This window comes from Drosophila virilis, chromosome 2 (genome assembly GCF_030788295.1).
Source record: "Drosophila virilis strain 15010-1051.87 chromosome 2, Dvir_AGI_RSII-ME, whole genome shotgun sequence".
NCBI classification, from domain to species: Eukaryota; Metazoa; Arthropoda; class Insecta; order Diptera; family Drosophilidae; genus Drosophila; species Drosophila virilis.
In genome coordinates this window covers 27,791,282-27,814,013 of record NC_091544.1, presented here as the reverse complement: position 1 = coordinate 27,814,013, position 22,732 = coordinate 27,791,282, and the positions used below count along the sequence as shown (strand labels likewise).

General features: G+C 38.6%; 1 protein-coding gene across 2 annotated transcripts; it reads right to left on the bottom strand.

Moving 5' to 3' along the window:
* Positions 1–7,601: 7,601 nt before the first annotated feature.
* grsm (granny smith) lies at positions 7,602–22,668 on the bottom strand. Of its 2 annotated transcripts, none has more exons than XM_002056174.4 (6): positions 22,478–22,668; positions 20,282–21,294; positions 20,064–20,220; positions 17,255–17,431; positions 7,980–8,090; positions 7,602–7,906 (listed from the first exon to the last, which is right to left on the bottom strand). In XM_002056174.4, exons 1-6 carry the CDS (start codon positions 22,553–22,555, stop codon positions 7,775–7,777), a joined length of 1,668 nt encoding a protein of 555 aa, XP_002056210.1. In that variant the 5' UTR covers positions 22,556–22,668; the 3' UTR covers positions 7,602–7,774. The 2 variants fall into 2 exon arrangements, with proteins under 2 accessions (XP_002056210.1, XP_015026061.1); XM_015170575.3 differs by lacking the exon at positions 22,478–22,668 and adding an exon at positions 21,355–21,526.
* Between the last annotated feature and the right edge of the window lie 64 nt (positions 22,669–22,732).

Here is a 22,732-nt window from a genome sequence, read left to right as displayed (position 1 = left end):
AATCATTTGTTTTCACATAACTGTTGGCTAGGCGTGTTCTAATTAGACGTAATCAATCTCGCATATCGAATTATATATCCATATATATATAGATCGATAAATTACCTAATACTATATACAATTTAATCTACGTAATCGTATATGAATCTGCATTGACCAGTCATATTCCCTATAAAAGTCTTATTCAGAAGCATATACAAAATTTTGGTATAGGGAAACATACATATTTAAAGGTTCAAGTATTTAAGCACAGAATAGGAAAGTTACAATCGGATGTAACTGACTGACACCAAAATAATGAAAAGACATTTTTGAATGATGAGTAAGAGATTTAGACTTGATCTGTAACAGGTATACACGAATATATATTTTAAGTCTCCATCTTCAATGAACAGAAATAGGTACAGAGACCAAGATGGACATAAAAGCAATATACTCCTTTTCACTTTGTGAACGGGTATAAAAAATAAGCAACGGCAACGTTGGCGTTGGCTGTAAGAAGCGCACTTGAGTGCAGCTTATTTTCTTAGGCTTGCATTATTCACGAGCATTTACATTGATGATGTCGAGCAGCAGCAGCAGCAGCAGCAGCAGGAGCAACAGCAGCTCACAGGCTGCACAGGACGTTTGAGACAGGTAGGAATCTATGGAGTCACCCCAGAGACACGCACTCCAAATACACACGCATACACACACACACACTGAGAGATACACAGATATACAGGCACTTAAATTAGCCTTAAGTTGACTGCAACGAGTGTTTTGCTTAGTTACTTTTTGCTTGGCACTTGGTTAAGTGCAAGCGGCGACTGCTGCAAATGCAAAAAGCAACAACAGGTCCTGGAAGCAGGTCTCCTGCAGTCCTCTTCATGCATATCCAAGTCGCACATATTTTATTTTCGGCCAACATGCTCAAGTTTGCGACTTTGTTAAGCAAAAGTTTTGGCCAAGCTCCACAGCGCCCCCGTAACTCGCCATATGATTGCATGCTTTTTATTAGCTGCCCAAAAAGCAATTTGAATATATATGTTCATGTTCCAGTCAATCCCCATCTTTTTTGTAAAGCCTGTAGTCGCCTCTTCTTCTGTCTGCAATGAGGACTCACAAAAAGAAAATAAAATTGCCTTCAACTTGTTAGTCTGAGCTGCAACATAAGCTGATGTTATTATCTGGCAGCTAACAGCAATAATATTGTTAACATCATTCTGTTTTGACCACAACTCGTTATAGTCTTAACTTCTTAAGACATAAATATGCAGAGACAAGGGAATTTTAAATTATCCTCAAGTCAAAACTTCATGTCAACTTTAAAGCTGTGACATCTGCAAAAGAAATATATAGCCAATATTTGAGAGTACTAAACATGCTTTAGTTAATGATTTTACTCGGCAACCTTGATAAACCTTTACATTCCTAAGTATGTAATTTATATGGTTAAGTTGGTTCAAGTGTTTATTTACTGCTTTACTGTAGTATATTTTAAAATATTGATCTACATTCAATCGATTTCTTACTTATTTATGAATATATATATATTTTTTTTAAATCATGTTTCACTCTGTTCAAAAAATCCACTGCTCTGCCAGAAAATGTGGCTTCAAGCTTCATGTACATTTAAATTCTAATTTTCGTTCGGATGGCAAAGCGGTAAATAAAATTTGTGAAGCAACAGTCATTCCGGACAAAGCCGGATAATGCTCTATAGTCTATTTATAGAACTAATATATTCGTCTCTTATAAATTCGTTTAGAGTTTCTTATTTGTTTTACCTACACTTATAAATATTTTAAAAAAAAAATGCTATGCTAACATTGAGTCATGATTCGCTTACACACACACACGCACCGCACACACACACACACACACACACACCATAGATGTTACAGCCTCGATTACACTCCCAGCGGGCTGCAGCCATTCGAGAGGAAAGTTTTATTATCGCCTGCGTTTGAGAGGCAACAGAAGCAACGACAGCAACAACAGCAGCTCATAAAATATGTTTGCCATCACACGTACATACACACACACACACATAACATTGCTTGTTGTATTGGGTTGTTGTTGCTTTATTCTTCATTTAACAGCTTGCCCCGCGGGAGGTGCGGCCGTCCAACGTGGCGCATTGTTTTTTTTTTGGAATTTATACTCGTTCACAAAGTAAGAAAGAGTATATTGGCACTCATTGATATTTGGCATACATACAATCGCGTATGCCCGCGTTAGATCATGCATATAGAATTGCAAAAATCTGAAAAGTCAATATATCTTGGCCTGGGTTAAGCTGTGATGGGACTCTAAGCGCGTATTACTCAGTCCGTTAGACTCGATTGTAATATTGTTGCTGGCTTTTTGTTTTTATTTTTACTTATGGTCGGGCCTCCCTTTGCGCTTCCTTTTTTTTATTATTCGCTGCTTTTGGGCTTATTATATTTTGCTTTTACACTCATTTAAACCATTTTACAGTAATTTTGACTATACCTAATTTTAAGTCATTGCCTTTGGCCTGCAAACGGCCGACCGGCCACCGCCCTTAACTGTTTTGCGGTTTGTGACAGGGCGTGGCCCCAAGGCCATGCCACCAATTTATAAATGCTGCCTCTTTGACGTCTCTCCCAGGTGGGGGTCGCTTTCTAAGAAAACTTAAACAAAGTGAACCCGTTCCACAGCTCATTCAAATTATTACAGGGTATTAGCGAGGTCACTCAGATTTTATCAAGTTATGCTGCTTGTTTTGTTGTCAGCTATTGCTCCACGGAGAGCTGTGCGCGTCTGAAGTTATGTCACGGCCCGCCACAAAGTAGGCTACATAATTTAGCTAATTTTTTATTTATTAAAACTTTTGGCATCCATTAGAAGAAGGCGCACAACAAGATGTTGCACTTTATAAATAGACAATTTGCTAAGTTGACTCCGCCGAAAATTATTATCCATTTTATATATATAGCCAACTGGGGAATTGAAATCAAGAGCCCCAAGCTTTCGGCCAAATTGTACATTATACAAGACACTTCCATATACAAATGCTGCTCGGGTAGCAAATTCTCCTCTGTCACTTAAGGTGCGAAAAAGAATAATTTATTTCTGCAAAATTTGTTGCTGGGGGCATCCAAACTTGTGCAGCTTAAACGCCGTGCTGGGGTTAAGCTTGTGCAACAACAATGCCCGGCAGCTAGCAAGCTCTGACTGGAAAACAATAGAAATGACCACAGACGGCGGCAACTGCAGCTGAAGATGGGGCAACAAATTTTATAATAATGTCATTGTTATTGTTTTTGTCTTTAGCCGGACTTAACAACCGAGGGCACACGCACTCCAGTTGACTCCAAATTGAGTTGTGAGCGAGCGCACGTAAAAACTGAATAAAAATGGGCGAGTGCTTCAAATTGAGAGTAAGCGACGAGTAAATACCCTTAGACGAGAAAATACCTGAAGTCTGATGAATATACATCACATCGGATCAGCGGTGAATGGTGAAAAGTAAAATATTCTATTCAAGAACTAAGACATGTGCAGTTTTTGTAGTTACCTATTTTTTTCATTATATGTTACATTAGTTTTGTCAGGAATCAGCCATCAATATCGGCTTTAACAGGCAGGGTAGGGCAAAATTGGAAGAAACGTCTTGGTCAATGGATATTGTAGTTTTTGCTACTACAGCAGTGTAAGATGTTGTCATCTTTTCAGCCGGACGAGCTACAGAGAAGTCTGGAAGTCCAGACTAGAAATGAATATAAATCGATTGCAGTTGAAGATTCCAACCGATCAAATCAAAGAGACTTAAGCCGCCAGACAGGCAGCCTAACCACGACTCGCTTTACCAGTCAACGATGCTTTTTGCCTGCCTGCCACTTTCAATGGGTGCAGAGTATAAAAACTGCAGTCAGTGCCATTGGAGCGCCGGGCGCCAATGCGACAAAAGTCAAGTGCTGCACGGAGAACCCAGGAATAGACGATGGACGATGGTCGTTTAGCCTTTTGGGAGATATGCGCTGCGCAGTACAAAGATATTTATGGCCGCTGACCAGGCAGCTAACGGGCGGGCGTCCTTTGCCTTGAGCCGACACTGACTCCCTTTGCCGTAAGCCGTTAAAGGTTCAACATGTTTCGATGCAAGCGCATGTGTCGGGTCAATTGTTGCAGCCAACGTGGCGTATGAGTGATATGCATAGTTGCAATCCAGTTGAAGGAAAGTTAAAAAACGAAACAACATGCAAGCACAGGTAGCTACGACACGCCGAAAATCAAATACCCTACATAGACGATGCTGTTAAGAATTGTGAAGCTCTTAATTTAAAATATGTCTTGAAAAACAGAAAAGTTTTCCATACTGTCGGTTGATTTTAGCCATATGTGAGGCTTTTGATCGAAGTCATGAAAAAAAATTAACTACACCGTAACTTAACTTTGGAGCGGTCTACCCTATATAGTCATAGATGATTCGATCTGTCCTCAACAGACACACAGATATAGACATAGACAGACACAGACTCGACTATTGATACAGATCAAGAATATACACATTCCGAAATGTCACATATTTCGTGATAAAATCGTGATACCCTCTAAAAGGGTATAAAAAAACACTCAATTGAAATATGCCACAACAAGAAGCATAACAACTGCAACAAAACGCAGCTGCCAAACCCAAACAAAACAAATAAACAGCTCTAACTATGCTTTTTGGTTGGTTTGACATTGTGTATACAATTTGCAGTGTTGAACAACACACGAGAGTAAAACATGAATCTTGTATGTGTATTGTGTTGTGTTAAATAATAAATTATGCTAGCTACATGACGCACAAATTATATTACACAACATTAAATTGCGAAATTTAGTTTGGCTTGTGATATTGAACATCATGAAAATAATTGATTTTTAGAGCTGGGACCAGCCAAGTGAAGCGCTCTACGATTTACTTAGCTTCAATATATGATATTCCCAGACTCAAGGCAAGGTACGATTAGTTAAAATTCAAATCTTTTGTCAATCCTTAAGAATGTGTTACTCCCAGTCTAAAATCTCAATATTTTTTAACAGATATCTCAATTTTGTGAAATTAATCATGCTCTTCTTGACTCCCTGCTCTAGTAAAGCTGCTCTCACCATGTAATGGTTACTTTCGCTCATCAAAAACCATTTTGCACTATACGCTTAGATCTTTTTCTGAGAAAATAGACTACCGGCTGCGCAGACCTGTTATTAATTAATTATAATCCACGTTTACCCTATGCTCATTAAATATAGATAAAGGTATGTTGTTAAGACTTCCTGATATTTGCATTGCACAAACATCAGAAAATATAACTTAATATTATATACCTAACATTTAATTGAACATTTTTGATAAGCTCATCGGAAAATAAATATGAATATACTCGTACACCATTTGTAAGGGACATGGTCATTCGCATTGCATTAATAATTACCCGAATAAATATCATAAGAAGTTTAGATAAGAAGAGGCAATTAATTAAATGGGAAGAAGGAAAATAATACTTAAGATATATATATTAGTCAACATTCTTATCGTTACCGGAATTTAATAACCCTTTTCTATAAGCAAATATAACTAAATAGTATTATAGATAAGAACAATTTTTACTTACCAAAATCCATTAAAAAAGTTTTGAGAATCCATTTTTGCATGAAAGCATGAAGTCTATGTAGATTATCATAATCATAATTATTTCAAATAACTTCCATCAATCCTCAAGACATCACTTCACTGCACTTTAATCACTTTTTCTGAGCTCAATCTGGTTTTTATACCCTGAACGCATTGAAATTGCGCATATTGGCTGTTTGTAAGTAAATTATTTCCGACCCAATAAAGGCAAGTATAACGAGCTGATTCGATTTACACAAGTTCATCTATTGCATACCTCCCCCCATTGCCCTAAAATTTGAGAATACAACAAATATTTTTAGAGGTACAGCTGTGTGCTAGTCAAAGATTTGGGTGACACAATTAGCCCTGAAATTTTTAAAAACATCAGACAATAAACACGAAAGCTACTCGAGTATACATTCCTCACAGTGTGGTGCGAGTGAAAGAAGCACATCCGTTTCTCAAAGGATGAATGTGTGTGTTTGTGTGCGTATATGTATAGAAGGAATCTTAAATATCTGTAGCGGCAGTTTGGCGCTCAGTTAGGGGTATCTCCTAGTCGTACATGTTGGAATATCTATATTGCCCGTTCGATCAAGTGCTCTCCATCAAAGACTTCTTGTTTACGTTACGAATTTGATGCTGCAGCACATTTACAAATTACTCATTCCCTGACTAAATGCACTTTGGAATAGGACTCGCTGCTGCTTTTACTAATCGTATATTTGTCAGTGGCACACACGCAACACACCTCACACTCTGGGCAACAATTCCGTTTCCATTTAGAATCGATGGCTTGGCACAATGGCGCATTACTTGCGCTGCATTTCAAGGTTTAACAAATTGGCAGCACTTACGTGTGCACTCGGTTCGCGCATTGTTTGCAGCAATTACTAATGAAAATAAACGTATTTCAAGCTAATTAAACAATAAAAGCGCAAGAGCGCTGCCCCAAAAGCAAACGTAATAAAGAGTACCGTGGTTGTATACGTTAAAGTTATCCGACGCGGAGATACCCTGTGAATTTATATACACAGAAAATGCATTGTTGAATTATTTGTTGATCTTGGAATTCTTGCTCTGTGTATGCTCGCATTAGGCCAAGCCAAATTTGGTTCCAAAATGACCAAAACGAGTTTCAAAAACAAGACAAGAATTCGACATTAATGGCATTTAAAATGATCTTTATCTGCGTATGCTACATAAAAACCTACATTCCAAATCTGTTGTCTCTAACTGCCAATAGCTTTTTCTCTCTTTTTTTCTCTTTTAGTAATTTCAAATAAGCATAAGCCTACATTTCAGGTCTGTAGTCTCTAGATCTAGATCGACTTACATTGTTATCCCAATCAGCTCATTAAACCCGATGTTTCTCACTTTTAATGGGTGTAGGGAATTAAAAACGCGAAAAACGGAAGGTAAATTGAAAGGCGAGAACGCGGGCGCGAGAGTCCATAGGAAATTTAGCAAATGAGAGTGAAACACTGAGGGGCGTGTGCGTGGGCGTTGGCGTTTGTGTGGGCGTGTCTGTGAATCTGTCTTTCACGCTGACGCTGACGCTGACAGCTGACAAACCCGCGAGACTCGCGCGCGCGCTCTCAAAAGTAGGCAACAAAGACGACGCGACGCCGTGGCACAGTGATGTTGCAATTTAATTTGTATTGTTGTGCTGTTGTTGACGCTGCTGCTACTGCTGTTGACGTGTTGTTTTTGTTGTTGTTGTTGTTCTTGTAATCTTTGTTGTTGTCGACACAATTGCATCCGCATCAGGTTGATGATGATGATGATGAATCCACTTAAGCGCCCAGGCACAGGTAGAAAATGCGCACAGCAGTCGTCTAATTGAACAGCAAAGGGACGTGTACAAGTACAGCAGGTTGTGTGCACGTGTGTGTGTGTGTGTATCTGTATCTGTGTATGCATATTCGTGTGCTTTTAAGCAAAGGCTGCACAACTCACACACAAGCACATAAGGAATGCAAGTGACAAATGCTAATTCTCCTTTCGTTTAATTTCATTTCATTGCCTGGCAGATAATTCAATTGGCTTTTTAACTTATTTCGACATGTGTGTGTATGTTTATCCGTATATGTGTTTGTGTGTGTATTAAACTTGATTGAAATGCAAAAACGCTCCACTTCACAGCAATGCAATTGTTGCACGCTAATCGCGGCACATACGCTTCGATGGAGGCTCCTCATCGCCGGGCGCAATCGACTGCAACAGCGCGCAGCTCGTGTGGCTGCCAAATAGCGTAAGGAGCAAGGCGACGCCATAGCCCGTGGCGCGTTCACCCTACCAGAGAGAAATGCAACAAAACAGTTGTATGAGTATGGGATTTCGATTTAGTACTAGCACAATTACTTACACAATTCACGGGGGTGGCCATATCAACATGCATCCAAACGCCGGGATAGTCGAAGCCCAAATGAGCAGCCACAAAAAGGCCGGCGCAAGATGATTGCGCATTTTGGCGATCCTACAAGAAAAAATACACAACAATTAAATTAGACGGGAGAGTAATAAAAGTATAATATAACACAGGTGAATTTGATATGCTCGAATACCCTTAGTAAAGACACACACGTTTCTACCGGGTACTAAGAAAATGGTTCCTCAAGAAGTGTCCGTGTTTCGGGTGCTCGTTTATTATACCCTTGGGTATCACAAACCCAGTGGATTTATCCATGTCTGTCAGTCTTTTGATCTCTAACTTCTGGATCTAGAGAAACAGAAACCATGTCTACCTTATCTCAGCTCATTACGCCGATTTATAATGAAATGCTTCCTTTAACATATAGCCACAACTGTTACAACATCTGTTGTACGCATTTCATGTTTACAGGGTATACGCAAAATAAAAATGCAACAAGTAAACGTTAGCAGCATCTTCAATATTAAAAAGCATCCTGCAGTGCAGCGCAGCAAGGAAATAAATTGTATATGCTGAAACATACACATACACATATGTATATATTATACACAAGGCATATATATAAATATATCACTATATAGATGTTAGGATGTGCTAATGCCTAAATTATATGCCAGCTACCAAGTAACGGAAACTGTCGCTCCTCTAACTTGAGCGGAAATTACAACGCTTAAATGGAAAACATAAAATACCATCGTTGACAATGGGCCAAATTGATCTGAAAATCTGCAAATAATTGCAGATAGATTTTTTAGTATTCCAGGTTGCGAAACAAAACTAACATTTGATATTGAACAAACAGAAATTTCTGTAAAGTATTAATTGTGGTGTATAAAAAATGTTGATCAAAAAGTTGACATCATTTATGTTCGGTACATAAACCAGATAAAACACATCCATAAGTACTAAACTTTTAATATATAACCTGATTTTTTTATATTTTAAAAATTTTTCATAAAACTAATTTTATTTGTTAAGCGTACTAAGAACATAATAAATTCAACCGATGCTAAGCTGAAACAACCATCTTTTTTTTATTGTATATATAAATATAAAAAAAAAAAATATATATATATATATAAATACCACATAATATTAAGGGATAAAAAAGATGTTGAATTTTTTGATCTTTTTGATTCCGCAAATACCGAGCTTTCTGCGTATTTTTATTCCAAAATGGGCATTGATGGCCGACTGTACATCACATGAATATATATAAAAAAGAAACCAAAACACACGCACATACATATATGAAGATACTTTTTACACACTCGGCCAAAAAGAAGACGTCCGACTCAATTCTGCAGCAGACAGGACCGTCGGAACAACAACAACAAGATTAACAGGAGACGCCTTGCACTGAATATTGCATGACAACGCTCGATAGTCAAACACACACACAGGCACTCATACAACGAACACGAACACACACTCATACAACACACACACACACACACATCACACACTTGCATAGAAACAGGCACCACGAAAAGTCTTTCGTCATGCAGCGGAAGTCAAAAGTCTATTCAAGCCAACGATTGCTGCCGCATTTTGTCGTAGTTGTTGTTGCTGGTGCTTTAGTTATCGTTGTTATCATTGCTAGTGCTTTTGTTGTTGTTGTTGTTGTTATTCTTATTGTTATCGATGTTTCAACTGCTTTTGGCGGTTTTAGCTAACAAACTTGAGCCTGCCTTTTGTTATCAAACTTGCCGCAAAACTTGAAAATGTATTGGGCCAACTAACTCCCAGACCACTCGCAACTTGTTTAGATTTTGTTGTTGAATATGCGAATTAAATGTAATCGATTTTGTTAGTTTTCAAAAGTTTTATGTGCCTTCCCACAACAATCCAATTAGAATTGTGCGATGCATTTTGAATGTCTTTCTAATTGAATTGCTGATAATTAACAACCTTGTTTCATAAGCTGTCAAATTTGAGCAAACCCGATTTAAGAATACCTCCGACCCAGCTAACCTAGGCTTTATTTTTGTAAAAACAAATCTGCGATTTTTATAAATCGGCTAACCTAGGCTTTATTTTTGTAAAAACAAATCTGCGATTTTTATAAATATCTCATTTAGACTGGTGTACAGATAAAACTAGGAATCAAAATTCTCCTCAAATAATATTTTATTGATGTTAATTTAAAGATCAGTCATGCAATTGATATCTCCATCTGTATTCTACAATAACCTACATAATAAATCTCTTTATAACAGAAATATGATTAAAAAGCCTGGTTATCAAATCGATATTTATCGATATTTCGAAATAAGTGTCATCATAGCAAAATTCACTTTCTCGGCTTTTACCCTTATTTAATGGATATTAAAAAGGACATCTGCTTTTTTCAAACATTTCTATACGAACTGGATAGTTCGTTGGCATTAAATTCAAGATGTTTCAAGCCATGTTCACTGTTAGTGACTATAAAACGGATCGCCTCGGCGTCGTGTATCCCTCATGTGTAGTTAATTTTAATTAAAGGCTTTTAACAATTTTCTCAATACGATTGGTCTGGGCCACTGCTGAAATCAGCTCAGTCAACCGACTGCCAGTGCGGCCTATGCGCTTTCATCAATAATGGCAAACATTTGTCAACGTAATGTCATTAGCATTGATTGCATTACGCAACGCATTGATTGTGTCAACCTTTTGTAAATAGCCGAATAGCTAGGCAAAGCGCACACCCCATCCACACCCAGCCACATATATAGTCTGGCAATGGGTCGGCAACTAATTGCGGTTAACTACGTGACCAAAACCAATGCCTCATGCGCCGTGCCCGTGCCCTTGCCCCGTGCCGCACACTTCTGTCACACGCGCCACGTGTGTCACATACCAGAAGCGATGGAAATTTTTGAGTTGATGCCATCCGTTGTGGAAAGCGACTCGCTCCATTTACGATTAACGTAGATTTTAATTAGCAGGCAAAATAAACGTGCCTCGCTTTCTATATCTATGTAAGCTATCACCAAATATCAGAATATTCCACGCCTTTATTCAGAAATACTTCGCTAATTAACAATAATTCAATTAAATAACATAATTAAAATTGAAGACGGAATTATACATCAACTCTCGGTTATAATAGAAGCGAGAAGCAAAGTGAGTGAAAGAAAACCGAACTGCAAATCATTTAGTGTAAAGAAGTAACAAGAGGTTCTAGTCGGGAGCTCCCGACCAGATAATACCCTGAACCCTCTTCTTCCAACATCGAATGCATATATATATATTATATTTTAGAAGCTAAATGTCAAGTTTGGTGATGCTTCCTTCTGCCTGTTACATACATTTGAATTTTCCACAAATACAATATACCCTTATACCCATTTTTAATGGGTTCAGGGTATTAAAATGAAGCGATGGAATAAGCGAAGTTTGAAGAACAAAGAGGGAAGTAAGTAAGTAAGTAAAAAGATAAGTGAGCAACAAGCAACAAAATGAACAAGCAGGACCCCTTTAACATATTCAAAGGTTAAGCGAAGGAATAAAAACCTAAAAGTAAAGGGAGATGCGAAGCAAAAGAAGCTAAAAACCGAAAAGAAAGAAGCGAAGAAAAAAATAAAGCCAAGAAAAAAGGAGAAGCAAAGTAAAAAATTAAGCAAAAATTGAACCAAAAACGTCGAAGAAGCGAAGCAAAAACGAGGCTGAAAGCTAAGCTTAGGAAGAAGCTAAGCAAGAAATTAAGCTAAAAGCAAAACAAATGATGAAACGAAGCAAACAAATTGAGCCTAAAGTAAAGCTAAAGAAGTAGCAAAGAGAAATGAAGCTGGAAGCAAGTAGAAGGGGGAAAAGAAGCAAACAGTTTAATTGAAAACAAGCGAAACAAGAAGAAACGCAAGCAAATGAAAATAAAAACAAGGCGAAGAAAGAAGAAAAGCGAAAATTAAACATAAAAGGAATAGAATAGTAAAAATGTATCGAAAAGCAAAAATGGATAAAGTATAAATAAATAGCAATAATTCAAGCAATAATCAAAATAAAAAGCAACGCTTTGGGAAAAACTAACTAGGAAAATTAAACGGAAGCGAGGAGTATAAATAAAAACTCAAAATTTTGACTGAAATGCTCATTATTTGACACTCTATTAGAAGATAAAGACGTTTTTCTTAAAAAAATAACTAAAACTGGAATTTGGTAGATGTTTGGTCGAATTAAAGGGATCCTTAAATCTTTAAGGCAACAACAGCTAAACTTAACATGATGCTTGAGAAGATGATATCAACACTTGCCACACTTTCCGCGTGCCTTGCACTGAAACGGGGGCAAACGTGCGGGCGAGCGACTCAATGCCTTCGGGCATCAATGTATTGGATGCCTTTGACTGGTTTCAGTATCAATTACACATTCATCGAATGGGCGTCAGAAGGATTTGCACAGGCTGAGTGGGACGGCTGGGACGTGGCCTGGTCGCAGCACGCTAAAAGCGACAAACGTTTTTATTCAATTTTCCCCCAATGTCGCGGCGCTTTAAAAACTTTTCGCCACGGAAAAGGCAAAAGAGCAAAACGAAAATATTAGAAACAGTCAATGCGCACGACGGGCATGGTTTATTTTCCTTTCTTTTTCCCTTTTCCCTGTGTTTTTTTTTTCTTTCTTTTCATTTTGTGCCTGCCTAAGAGACGTGCTAAAGTTGAACGGAAACCAACACATAACAAGCGGAAAGATTTGTGTTAACAAAGTCGCCGGAGTCAGAATTGCTGAAGCTTTCGCAGCAGAGGGCCCCCCTAAGTAGGCTACGGAAATCGCGGGACATTGCGCAAATTACGTGACTTACGGTTGTGCCGAAGCTTGCCGGAACTTAAAATCTGCATTTAAACCACTGAATCACTAAGCTTGAGCATTATTTATAAACTGTTGGCATTATTTAATCAACAACAGTAACTGAGAAAACAAACACCAAAGCCAAACAAAATATCATATTTGGCGCCTTGAGGTCGCCGCGTAAAAATAAAAATTTATTTAAAAAAAATGAAAGCCCTGAACATAAAAAAAAAAAAACTTTGGCGCATAAAAAGTTCAATTTAATTCATTAAAAAGCGTAAAAAGTCGCCGTACAATTGAATTTAAAATGTTACCGCTTAATAAAAATTTACAAACTGCGTTTCAGGCAAGAAGTTTATTTTTTTGGTGGGTGCCGAATATGAAATACTCTTGTAAAACTTGAATTGACCTTTAAGCGAAACACCTAAGCACAATGATATTACACGTTAAATGTGCAACTTAAACATATCAGCGTTTTCTGTCTTAATTTCTTATTCCAATTCCTGCTCAAAATGGACAATTGATTCAGATTATCAAGCGGAAGAGTAACATATAACTGGGAGACGAAAGTTTATGGGTTTGCATATTTCTTCACTAATATATAATAAACTGCAGGCAAGTGTATCAAAAAAATAAAAACAAAGAAAGCAATTACGCATACGCCCCGTTTCCGCACACAAACAGACGCGCACCGCAACACGTTGCTTTGCTTGCTCGATGGGTTTATCTAAAATTCATGCTCCCTGGTTTGTGCGCTTGCTGCTTTTTACGATTTAACATAAAAATCAATTACCAACAATGGTAAAATTTCACAGTCATAAAATTTGAGTAACTTTGCGTTGTACTCGGCGCTCGACGATTTCGCCTGTCGCTGGGTGTTGACTCGAAATTGAGAAACAATCTGAAACCTTCAAATCATTTTATCGTTTTATTTACTTCTTTGATTGTTGCTTTTCTAGTTGTTGACTGCTTTATGCTTAACTTATTTAACGTAAAAAAAAAAAATGAAATAAATCTCAAATCTATTCTTCTACTTCAGATACGATAAAAGTTATTGAGCATAATGCTCAGAATAGTAAATATAAATTTAAAATTTATTTAATTTATATAAAAATGTGATTTGACTTGCTAAATTCAAAATTTAAAAATGCTTTGATATTCATGCAATATTTGCTTATGCATAACCAGATTTTGTAGATAACATTTCAGATGAAAAATAAAAACTGTATTTATTAAAAATAAATATTTAATCAATTTTTCAATAATTTGTTATATACACAAAATAGTTCCCTTCTCACATCAATGCGTCTCGTTCTCTTTTCCTACATCCATATTTATCTGTCTTTAAAACAAAAGCCGAAAATAGGCACCAAAAAAAAAGCACGCAACGTGTTAACCGCAGCCACAACAAAGCTAATGATGGCCTGACCTCCAAATCAAACCCACAGCCTGTGCCCAGGGACCAGATCACAGCACAAATCAGAAACGGCGTAAAACAAATTGCAGTCAGTTATTTAAAAGCCAGACTAACGGACAAGTATCCGTCCGCATTCTGCTGGCCAAAACAGCCTAGCGACGGCCCACCAAACACCAAACGCTCGTCAAAATGAGCCAACAGCAGATGGCGCAAAAAAAAAAAATTTACAACGGGAAAAAACGCGGTAGCTGCCTCCAAACGAACCACCAACCACTAACAACACTCATAATCCGTCCATTTAGTGGGGAACTAGCGACGAGCTGCCAAAGCACAAAAAACTCATGTAATTTAAACGCAACTCGTGCGAATTTGGCGGATAGCAACAGCAAAAAAAGAAAGGGTGTCAGCTGCAATTTGTATACCCTAGCTACGTAGGGTATAACGACAAAACTTATATGTATATAGAGCGGAAAAGGATTTTCTAAATATGCGAAATGTGTTAGAGCGATATAACATTTCGGATCCCGAAATTACTTGGCCATTAAAATAATTAATTTATCGAAGGAATAAAATCCTGGAGGATAAGAACGGTTGGGATTATTTTAGGACAAATCGGGACGGGACACATTAATAAATTTGGCGGGACCTAAATGAATTTTATGCAGTGAATAATATATATTAATATATATAAATCATTTTATACTGACTGACTGACTGATTGATTGCCTGATTGACTGACTGATCAATTGATGATTAACGCACCGCGAAAACGGTAACAGCTGGAAAGCAGTCAGAAATAAGTCAGCAAGCAGTACCAGCTGACTTATTAACTGACTGATTGACTGACTGACTGACTGACTGACCGACTGATTGACTGATTAGTGCTTAACAGACTGACTCATCCCCAGAAGTGATCTTTAGTGATGTAAGTAAATGTTTTGTACTGACGGAGCTGTAAGAACTGGAAATCTAACTTTTGATTGATTACTGACTGATTGACTAACTGATTGATGCAACACCCTGTAAAAAAACGGGGTCATTCGTTGAGCTCAGATTTTGACAAATTCTGTATAGGCACTAAATTAGGAAGTATGTAGGGAGCTTCTTTCATAGGCACCCGTTCAATTAAAATGTCGGAAAGAGCATTAAGTATTCGGGATTCGTCTGTATTTTTTTGCTATCTTTTTTGTTGCTTGTGGTTTCAATTCAGCTTTTTTGCATTTAACGTTGAATGCATTTTAAGTTTAAAGCACTTTATCACAGGCACAGGCACGTTGACAAAGTGCGCGGCGCAAGGAGCGCTGATGACACATCAAATACAGAAGGGGGTTGCGTAACTGGACAAACGGATGGGCAGCTTGGGGGTACTTGCTTATTTCTTTTACTGCCAGTAAAGACAAAAACAACGAGCGTCAAAGTGGTCAAAAAATCAAACAGCCAACAGCCAGGCGAGCAGGTGGGTCAGTTGGGGCAATTTGGTTGGCTAGAGCCAGGCAGATGTCAGGCAGCTTCCACTGGTGTACGAAATGGGCAGGCAGCCAAAGCTGCCACGCCACTTGACCTAACTGGCAGTCGGGGGCCAACCTGGCAGCAACCTACGCACCCAGCCAGGCACATGCAAGGCAACAGAGTTGCCCGACAGTCGCCCATGGCGTGACAATGATGAATGACCATTGATCCGAAGCGTTTTAGACGTACAATAAGGTAACTCGATTTGCTTGCTGTTGTGGTGTAGCTTGAGGCCCCATACGCACCATAGCAGCTGCAACAGCAGCAGCAACAGCAAACAAACCCCCCGACTCAGCCGTCCCATTACTTTTACAAAGCGTAGATTGAACGCCAAAGTTTTTGATACATGTGAGCACAGGGAAGCATGTGTAAGGGCGCAGCATGTGTGTGTGTGTGTGTGTGTATGGCATAAATCACAGTAATACTAATCAATCTTTAAACCGAACATGACGTCCATCATTTTTCGCAACATTGCAGCGATAAAAAATATAAAAAAAATATACCTCGACTGACCCTGACAAAGTTAATTAAAACTGTGTATTATATATGCTGGTGTATTTACGAGAGTTTGTTTTGTGTTTAGAACACAAAATATGCATTGCAAATAAACCATATTTCTTTTGAAATATTCTCTAAGAAATTATGTGTCCCGTTTGGCCAAGCACAGTATTTCCAAATGAAAGAAATGTTATTTATGTACATCAAATACAGTGGTTACCCCTAAAAAGGCACTTCAATGATTTATATTTTTGAAAAATAAAAATCAACATTTAATTCTTGCAAAATAAATTTGATCATGCATGGTCTAAAGCTGATTATGTAAATTTTAATTTATATATTTTTACTGTCAAAAAATATAATGTACTTTTTATTAATTCATTAGAAAAAATTGAATTGTGTTCAAATTGGCCAATCAGACATATTCTAGATTTGTTTGGTATGAAAATTTCAGCACGAAGTGTGCACAAAAATAAATGATCGAGCTTCACATTTGTTAATTGCACCTTGCTCCTTACATATATACGTGCATGACAATGTCATCAACAACACTGAGCCACTACATAATATGGCTCCTAAATTTCGCATACAAAAAGACTGATAGAAACTGATTGCAGCCATATTATGTTTCGTAGATTCATAAATGTTCTATATTCCGCCTAGTTTTTTTTTTTTTTGTTCTTCATTAAAATGTCATAAGGCATAAAATGCTGAATGTTAAACTGTTCTAATTTGATCGCTTAAATGAGATGTATAAAAAATGATAGAGTCGATATTTTCAGACTTTGCAATCAAGTGGCACAGTTTTTGTGCCAAATACCATAATGTTAACAGAAAAAAATTGAGGACATAAAAAACGGTCTATACTTTTTTTTATCACACATACGCCTTAAAGGTGTGGGTATTTGTGTGTGCGTGTGGGTGTTTGTGGGCGCGTGTGTGTGCAGTGTTTGATGTGTGGCGTTTGATTGTCAAGTACTTGAAATTCGTCTCTTCTTTTTTTGTGGGCTGCACTTACCGCTACAGAGTTTTTCATATCAGCAATGGCCGATGCAAATTCGGAGAAATGCAATTCAGGACAATAAATAATGGGCGCCAATAAATCGCCGGATTTGCGTCCGGCCTGCAATGCCTTTGATTCCCATGGCTCCGAGTTTGTCAATATGGCGCCATGATATTTGCCTGTTGCAACGCCCTGTAAGTGAGAAGAAAACAAATTTAATATGTGCCAGTGGAAATAAGAAAAACATAGTGCCTTAATGGCTTGGCCATACGAACTGATGGAAAACATGCAATATTCAAGCCGATTGCTAACAATGAAGCTGCACAGCAACTAACACAATAAAGGTGGCAACATGCCCGCCACACTGGATCAGGGGCTGCTTTGGATGCAGGACAATGGGGGCAGCCAAGCGGCGATGCATGGTTGCGATGCCAAAATTGCGAGCTTCCGACGCGACCAGCAATAAAAAGGTGCAAGGTTATTTAGCACAAGCAACACTCAAACAAGAGAGAGCCAGGACCAGAAGCAGGACCACGACCAGAACCAGTACCAAGACCAGCCAAGGACTCTATAGCGCGTGTTAAACTACAGCTGGACAAATGAAAGCAACACACACACACACACACCAATGCACACATCAGCACACAAACACAACAACAACAAAAGGTGTAACAAGCAGCAGCAACATAAAATGTAAAAAGACCAAAAGTGTTGGCTGCTGTTTGTTGCTTGTTTCAACATACCCTATATAATTGTAGGAGAGGGCTTCTTCGCGTAAGTTAAAAGTGATGTGAGTTTTTTTTTTTATATAGCACATTTTAAAGGCAATTTAAGCTTTACGCTTAATATCCTGCCTTCAAATTGAATCGAATAAAAAATCATTAAGAATAAGAATAGGAATATCGCCAGGAAGATAATATGAGAAAACTGTATTAAAATTGTATCCTGTTTTAGGTTGCGCTTGTTAAAAGTTTAATACCGTAGTCAAAAAAAATCCTTCAAGCTATCCTCCAGACTACAGAAAGGAGGAGAGCAGGCGATAAAAAGGCGATATTGGCAGAGATGAGTATATTCTTTTGCTTAGCATAAAAAAAAGAGTTGGTGTAGAAAAATAAAAAGAACATATACTAAATAAAGGGTATATTTTAGGCGAGTTTAGTTTTATTTCGTACTTTATTGCTTTTGTTCCTTATTGTTGTTGCTGCATTCGCAGTTGCACCAATGTTGGCAATTAATATTATTGCATGTTGCAAAAGTGTTGGGCCAGTTGAATGTCTGTGTGTATGTGTGTGTCTGTCGGAGTGTATGTGTGACCGTGTGTAATGAAATTAAACACAACAAGCGTCAAAACAAATTCTAAACAATTTTACAGAAACTGCATGAAAAGCTAAAAAAAAAAAAAGACACGAGTGTCGACTAGTTTTGCTTAACAATTTTACTTGCAATCGCAACGAGTTTGAGTCGTAGTTTTTTTGTTTTCTTATTGCAGGACACGACAGGAGGAATCCTTAGCCATTTCGTGCCTTGTCCTGTTCGCTATCCCTGACCAGTTTCGATTTATTTCCCATCGAACCACAAATAACGCAAATTGGCATCATATTTTAAGCAAATTGCATCCAAGATTTATGGTAATTGTGCGCCATCCCAGTCAGCCAATGGCCCCACCTCCTGCTGATGCATTCGCAGCAATCGCACCACCCGCCACGCCCCGCGACCTACCAACAACCCCACCACCAAACGCCAGCAATAACCGCAAAACGGGTTTGCCTCGTTGCCTTCATTGTTGCTGTTGTGCATACGCGGCGGCAACTGCTGCTGCTGCTTCTTTCGCTTCTTCCGCTGCTGCTCCTGCTGCTACTTCAAGTTGCCGCCGAAAAAAAACCAAATTTGCAATTTATTTTTGCCAATTAACCTCGTGACTTTTATAAAACGTGGCATAAATTTTCCATTTACGAACATAGGAAAAATGCAGAGTACGGCCAAGAGGTTATATAAAGTTCGTCACGCTAAGAAACGCGAAGCAAAACTACATTCGACAGCTGACTAGAGAATTTGATGAGATATGATGGGATAAAATATGTCTAGAATAAAGCAAACACGTTAGCTGCTAGTATCAAGAAACTGCAGCAGACAGAAATGCAGTCTAGCTTCTAAATTTGATAATTTTTTAAAATCGATTAAATATCTTTTAAATGTTCATGGCAAAGTTCATGATAGTAGCATGTTCAGGATAACCTAAGTCAATACTTTATGCAAGATAACCTAAGTCAATACTTCATTGCAAATTCTTAAGATACATGTAAAAAAAAAATTGTAACTCTAAAGAATCTACGAAGTATTCTTAACATGCTCAACGTTAATGCAATAGGAAGTTACCATGAGATAGAATTTGGTGCATAATGAATACTTCTTTGCAAATACCCAAGATTATGGAGTTAAAATTAGAAGAGATTTATATGCCGACTGGATAACATAATTGTTAATTCAACAGAATCTATGAAATATTCTTGCTGTGCTCAATTTTAATGCTGCAAGAAATTTACCATGAGAATAAACTATGGTGCACAATTCAATACTGCATTGTATTTTTCCGTTATACACGTAGAGTAAGTAAGATTGTTATCCATTTGCATTGTTTGGCTTATAAATTTAATAATTCTGACACGTACTTAACATATATGGTTTATGTTCACAGAAAAGTTCGTAGAAGCTATAGGATTAGCAGACAAATTCGTGTCATTACAAATAGAAAGAAGATCATCTCACCCCAAGCTGAGTTGCATTTACAGCTGTAGTTAATATTATAAAATATGAGTTTACTTACTTGAGCGCCCGTCAGCGTGGCCATGTCAAGAATAATGTTTGCCTTAAGATCCTTATTGGCAAAACAAACGCCATCGGCGAGCACTAAACGACCTTCAGCATCCGTATTGTTGATTTCCACAGTACGACCCGAGTACAAGGTGTGTATATCGTCGGGTCTGCGTGAATAATACAATGAAAGGATTAGTTAAGGCAATAATTGATAACACGCCCGCTTACCGCGTAGCATTTGGACCCACAGAGTTTTCGGCCAAACAAAAGACGGCATGCAAGTTATCCCTGAAACCGCACTTGACGGCCGCATAGAAGGCACCCAGAATAGCTGCTGCACCACCGCAATCCCGTTTCATGCCCGGCATAGCCGTTTTGCCCTTAATGCTCAGGCCGCCGGTATCGTAGACAATGCCCTTGCCGACCAGCGCAATAGTTTCTTGTGCACCCTTGGGCTCATGTGAGAGCACGACAAGAGCTGGCGGCACAGCCGCCGCCTTGCCCACGCCATAAATGCCGCCAAAGCCGCGCTCTTGTAGCTCTTCGCCGCGAATGACTTGCGGCTGCAGAGAAAGCTCTTTGGCAAACTCGTTGACATTTTGAATAAAGTGATCCACATTCATTTCGTTGCAGGGCGTGTCCACAATGCGTGCGGCGAGGCGTATACCACGTGCCGTCTCGTGCAGGCACTTGAGCTCATCCTGGCTGAGAGGCTCCTCCTGTACGCAACCATCTTTGTCAATGACAACAAACTCTACGTTGACCACAGAGCGCGACGATTGCCCGTCGCCACCGTCTATTGCAGGCGACCTGGCACCGTTGCCGTTGCCCGTTTTGCGGGAGTAAAGTGGAAAGGCACGAACCACAGCACAGGCACTGGCAAAGATGTTCTCACGCTCGCAAACTAACACAACACTCTCCTCATTCACATTGAGCACATGGTTCTTCACCAGGCGCGTTATGGAGTGCGCCCGCGAGGCGGTGTTGTGTCGCGACGCCTTCAAAGGCAACGCAGCCACTGTGGCCACATCCAGATAAAGCGAACACTTGTCCGTTGGCGCCGGATGCAGGCAAGCGATGGCATTCTTGAATGTCTCCTCACTGACACGCGGCTCCAATTTGCTGGCAAGCTGGCCGAACTTGAGCAGGTTCAGATGACGTAGTTGGCCAATAATCAGCACCGGCTGCTGCTGCGGATCCGTGCGTGTAAGGGACGCATTAAACTTGATGTCCGTGGCCATCTGCAACGAGTGTAGAAATGGATTAATGCTTAGTTCACCAGCATTTTAGCGCGCCACCACCTTAACACTGTTAATCTTTGATTTAGTACTGTTTATGATACTCCAGATTGGCACAAACAAACGACTTTGTACTGTAAACATGTGCACATGACACAGTTTGATTGAAATAGCTGATTTGACTCCCGTTCTAATCATTACCATGGGCGTAGTGAAAAAAATCAGTTTGTGGGGTTTACAGGCCACAATAAAGAATTGACACAATTCATGTTTATATAAGTTTCACAGGTTTTTATAGTTCTTCCATAAAATAAAGCATACTACATACGGAAAAAACTTACTTACCTCCAATTTTAACAATTTTTATTTACTGCAAGTGCTACTAATTCATAAATATTAATGAATACTTTAATAAACACTCAAAAAATCAATAAAATTAAAATTCTTGTTTCTTTCTTAAATATATTTTTATTCCTGACAAATTTTATTATACGGTTTTGATAAGACCTTAAAGACCTCATCACGATCATGTTTTTCTTAAGCGTAGATATGTAATTGTTAAGGGTATGCGGTCGTCGTCATTTTATAGTCTTGCCAAAAACGCGTTTTTCATAAAAAACAATATGAATAAAAAAATCACTCAGAATTTATAATACAGCCCAACGCACTCTATTAGTCATAACAAAAAACATGTTCTAATCTATAAATAAAAAATATCAATGCATAAAAACAGCGTCTGCAATTGCGAGCGGGGCAATAAAACAAAATATAATAACAATTTCGACTTGCCAGCTGCCGAATATGGCACAGCCTGATAAGCGTCCAGTTCACATCATTTGCGACGTCATCAATGCTATAGCGCAATGACATCGCAAACGTCGTGACCTTGTGTGAAAAATACGGAGACCAACAAGTGGATCTGCGCCTATCTAAGCGGGTGCTCGAAAATCTTTTCAGATTTCGTCTCCAATTTAACAAAGGCGAACAACAATGTATGTGTGCATATATTTGTGCATTCAAAGAGTTTAGACAGCAACAAAGACGTTTTGTGCAAATGTCTTATCTATTTTTAGAATCCAAAAATCAAACGGTTTCCCTTTGTTCGCCAAAAAAAAAAAAAAAAAAAAATTACGTTCCGCCCCCGTCACCGGCATATGAACATAACCACGCATACATATGTACTTACCGTTCTAATTGGCGTGCTATTACTATAGCTACGATGGAATATAGTGCGTAACGCCTTTGCGGTGTGCAGTATACGCATTAATATTTCAATTGCAGCACCGAACAAATTTCACTTCTCCTCAAAAATTCGCAAATTTTGATGATGCTTTGCTTGCAATTTTTGCCGGCTATCAGCACGCTAGTTATGGTAGAAAAAATTATCGATATCTCTTGTATACGATAGTTGCGATACGCTGCCACATGTGAGGCATGCAAG

Coding starts and splice junctions, on each gene's coding strand:
- grsm (XM_015170575.3), bottom strand. CDS start 21,495: ATGGTAATGATTAGAACGGGAGTCAAATCAGCTATTTCAATCAAACTG. Junction 8,091..17,254: donor ATATGAAAAACTCTGTAGCG/GTAAGTGCAGCC, acceptor TTTTTCTTGTAG/GATCGCCAAAATGCGCAATC. Junction 7,907..7,979: donor TGGCCACCCCCGTGAATTGT/GTAAGTAATTGT, acceptor TCTCTCTGGTAG/GGTGAACGCGCCACGGGCTA.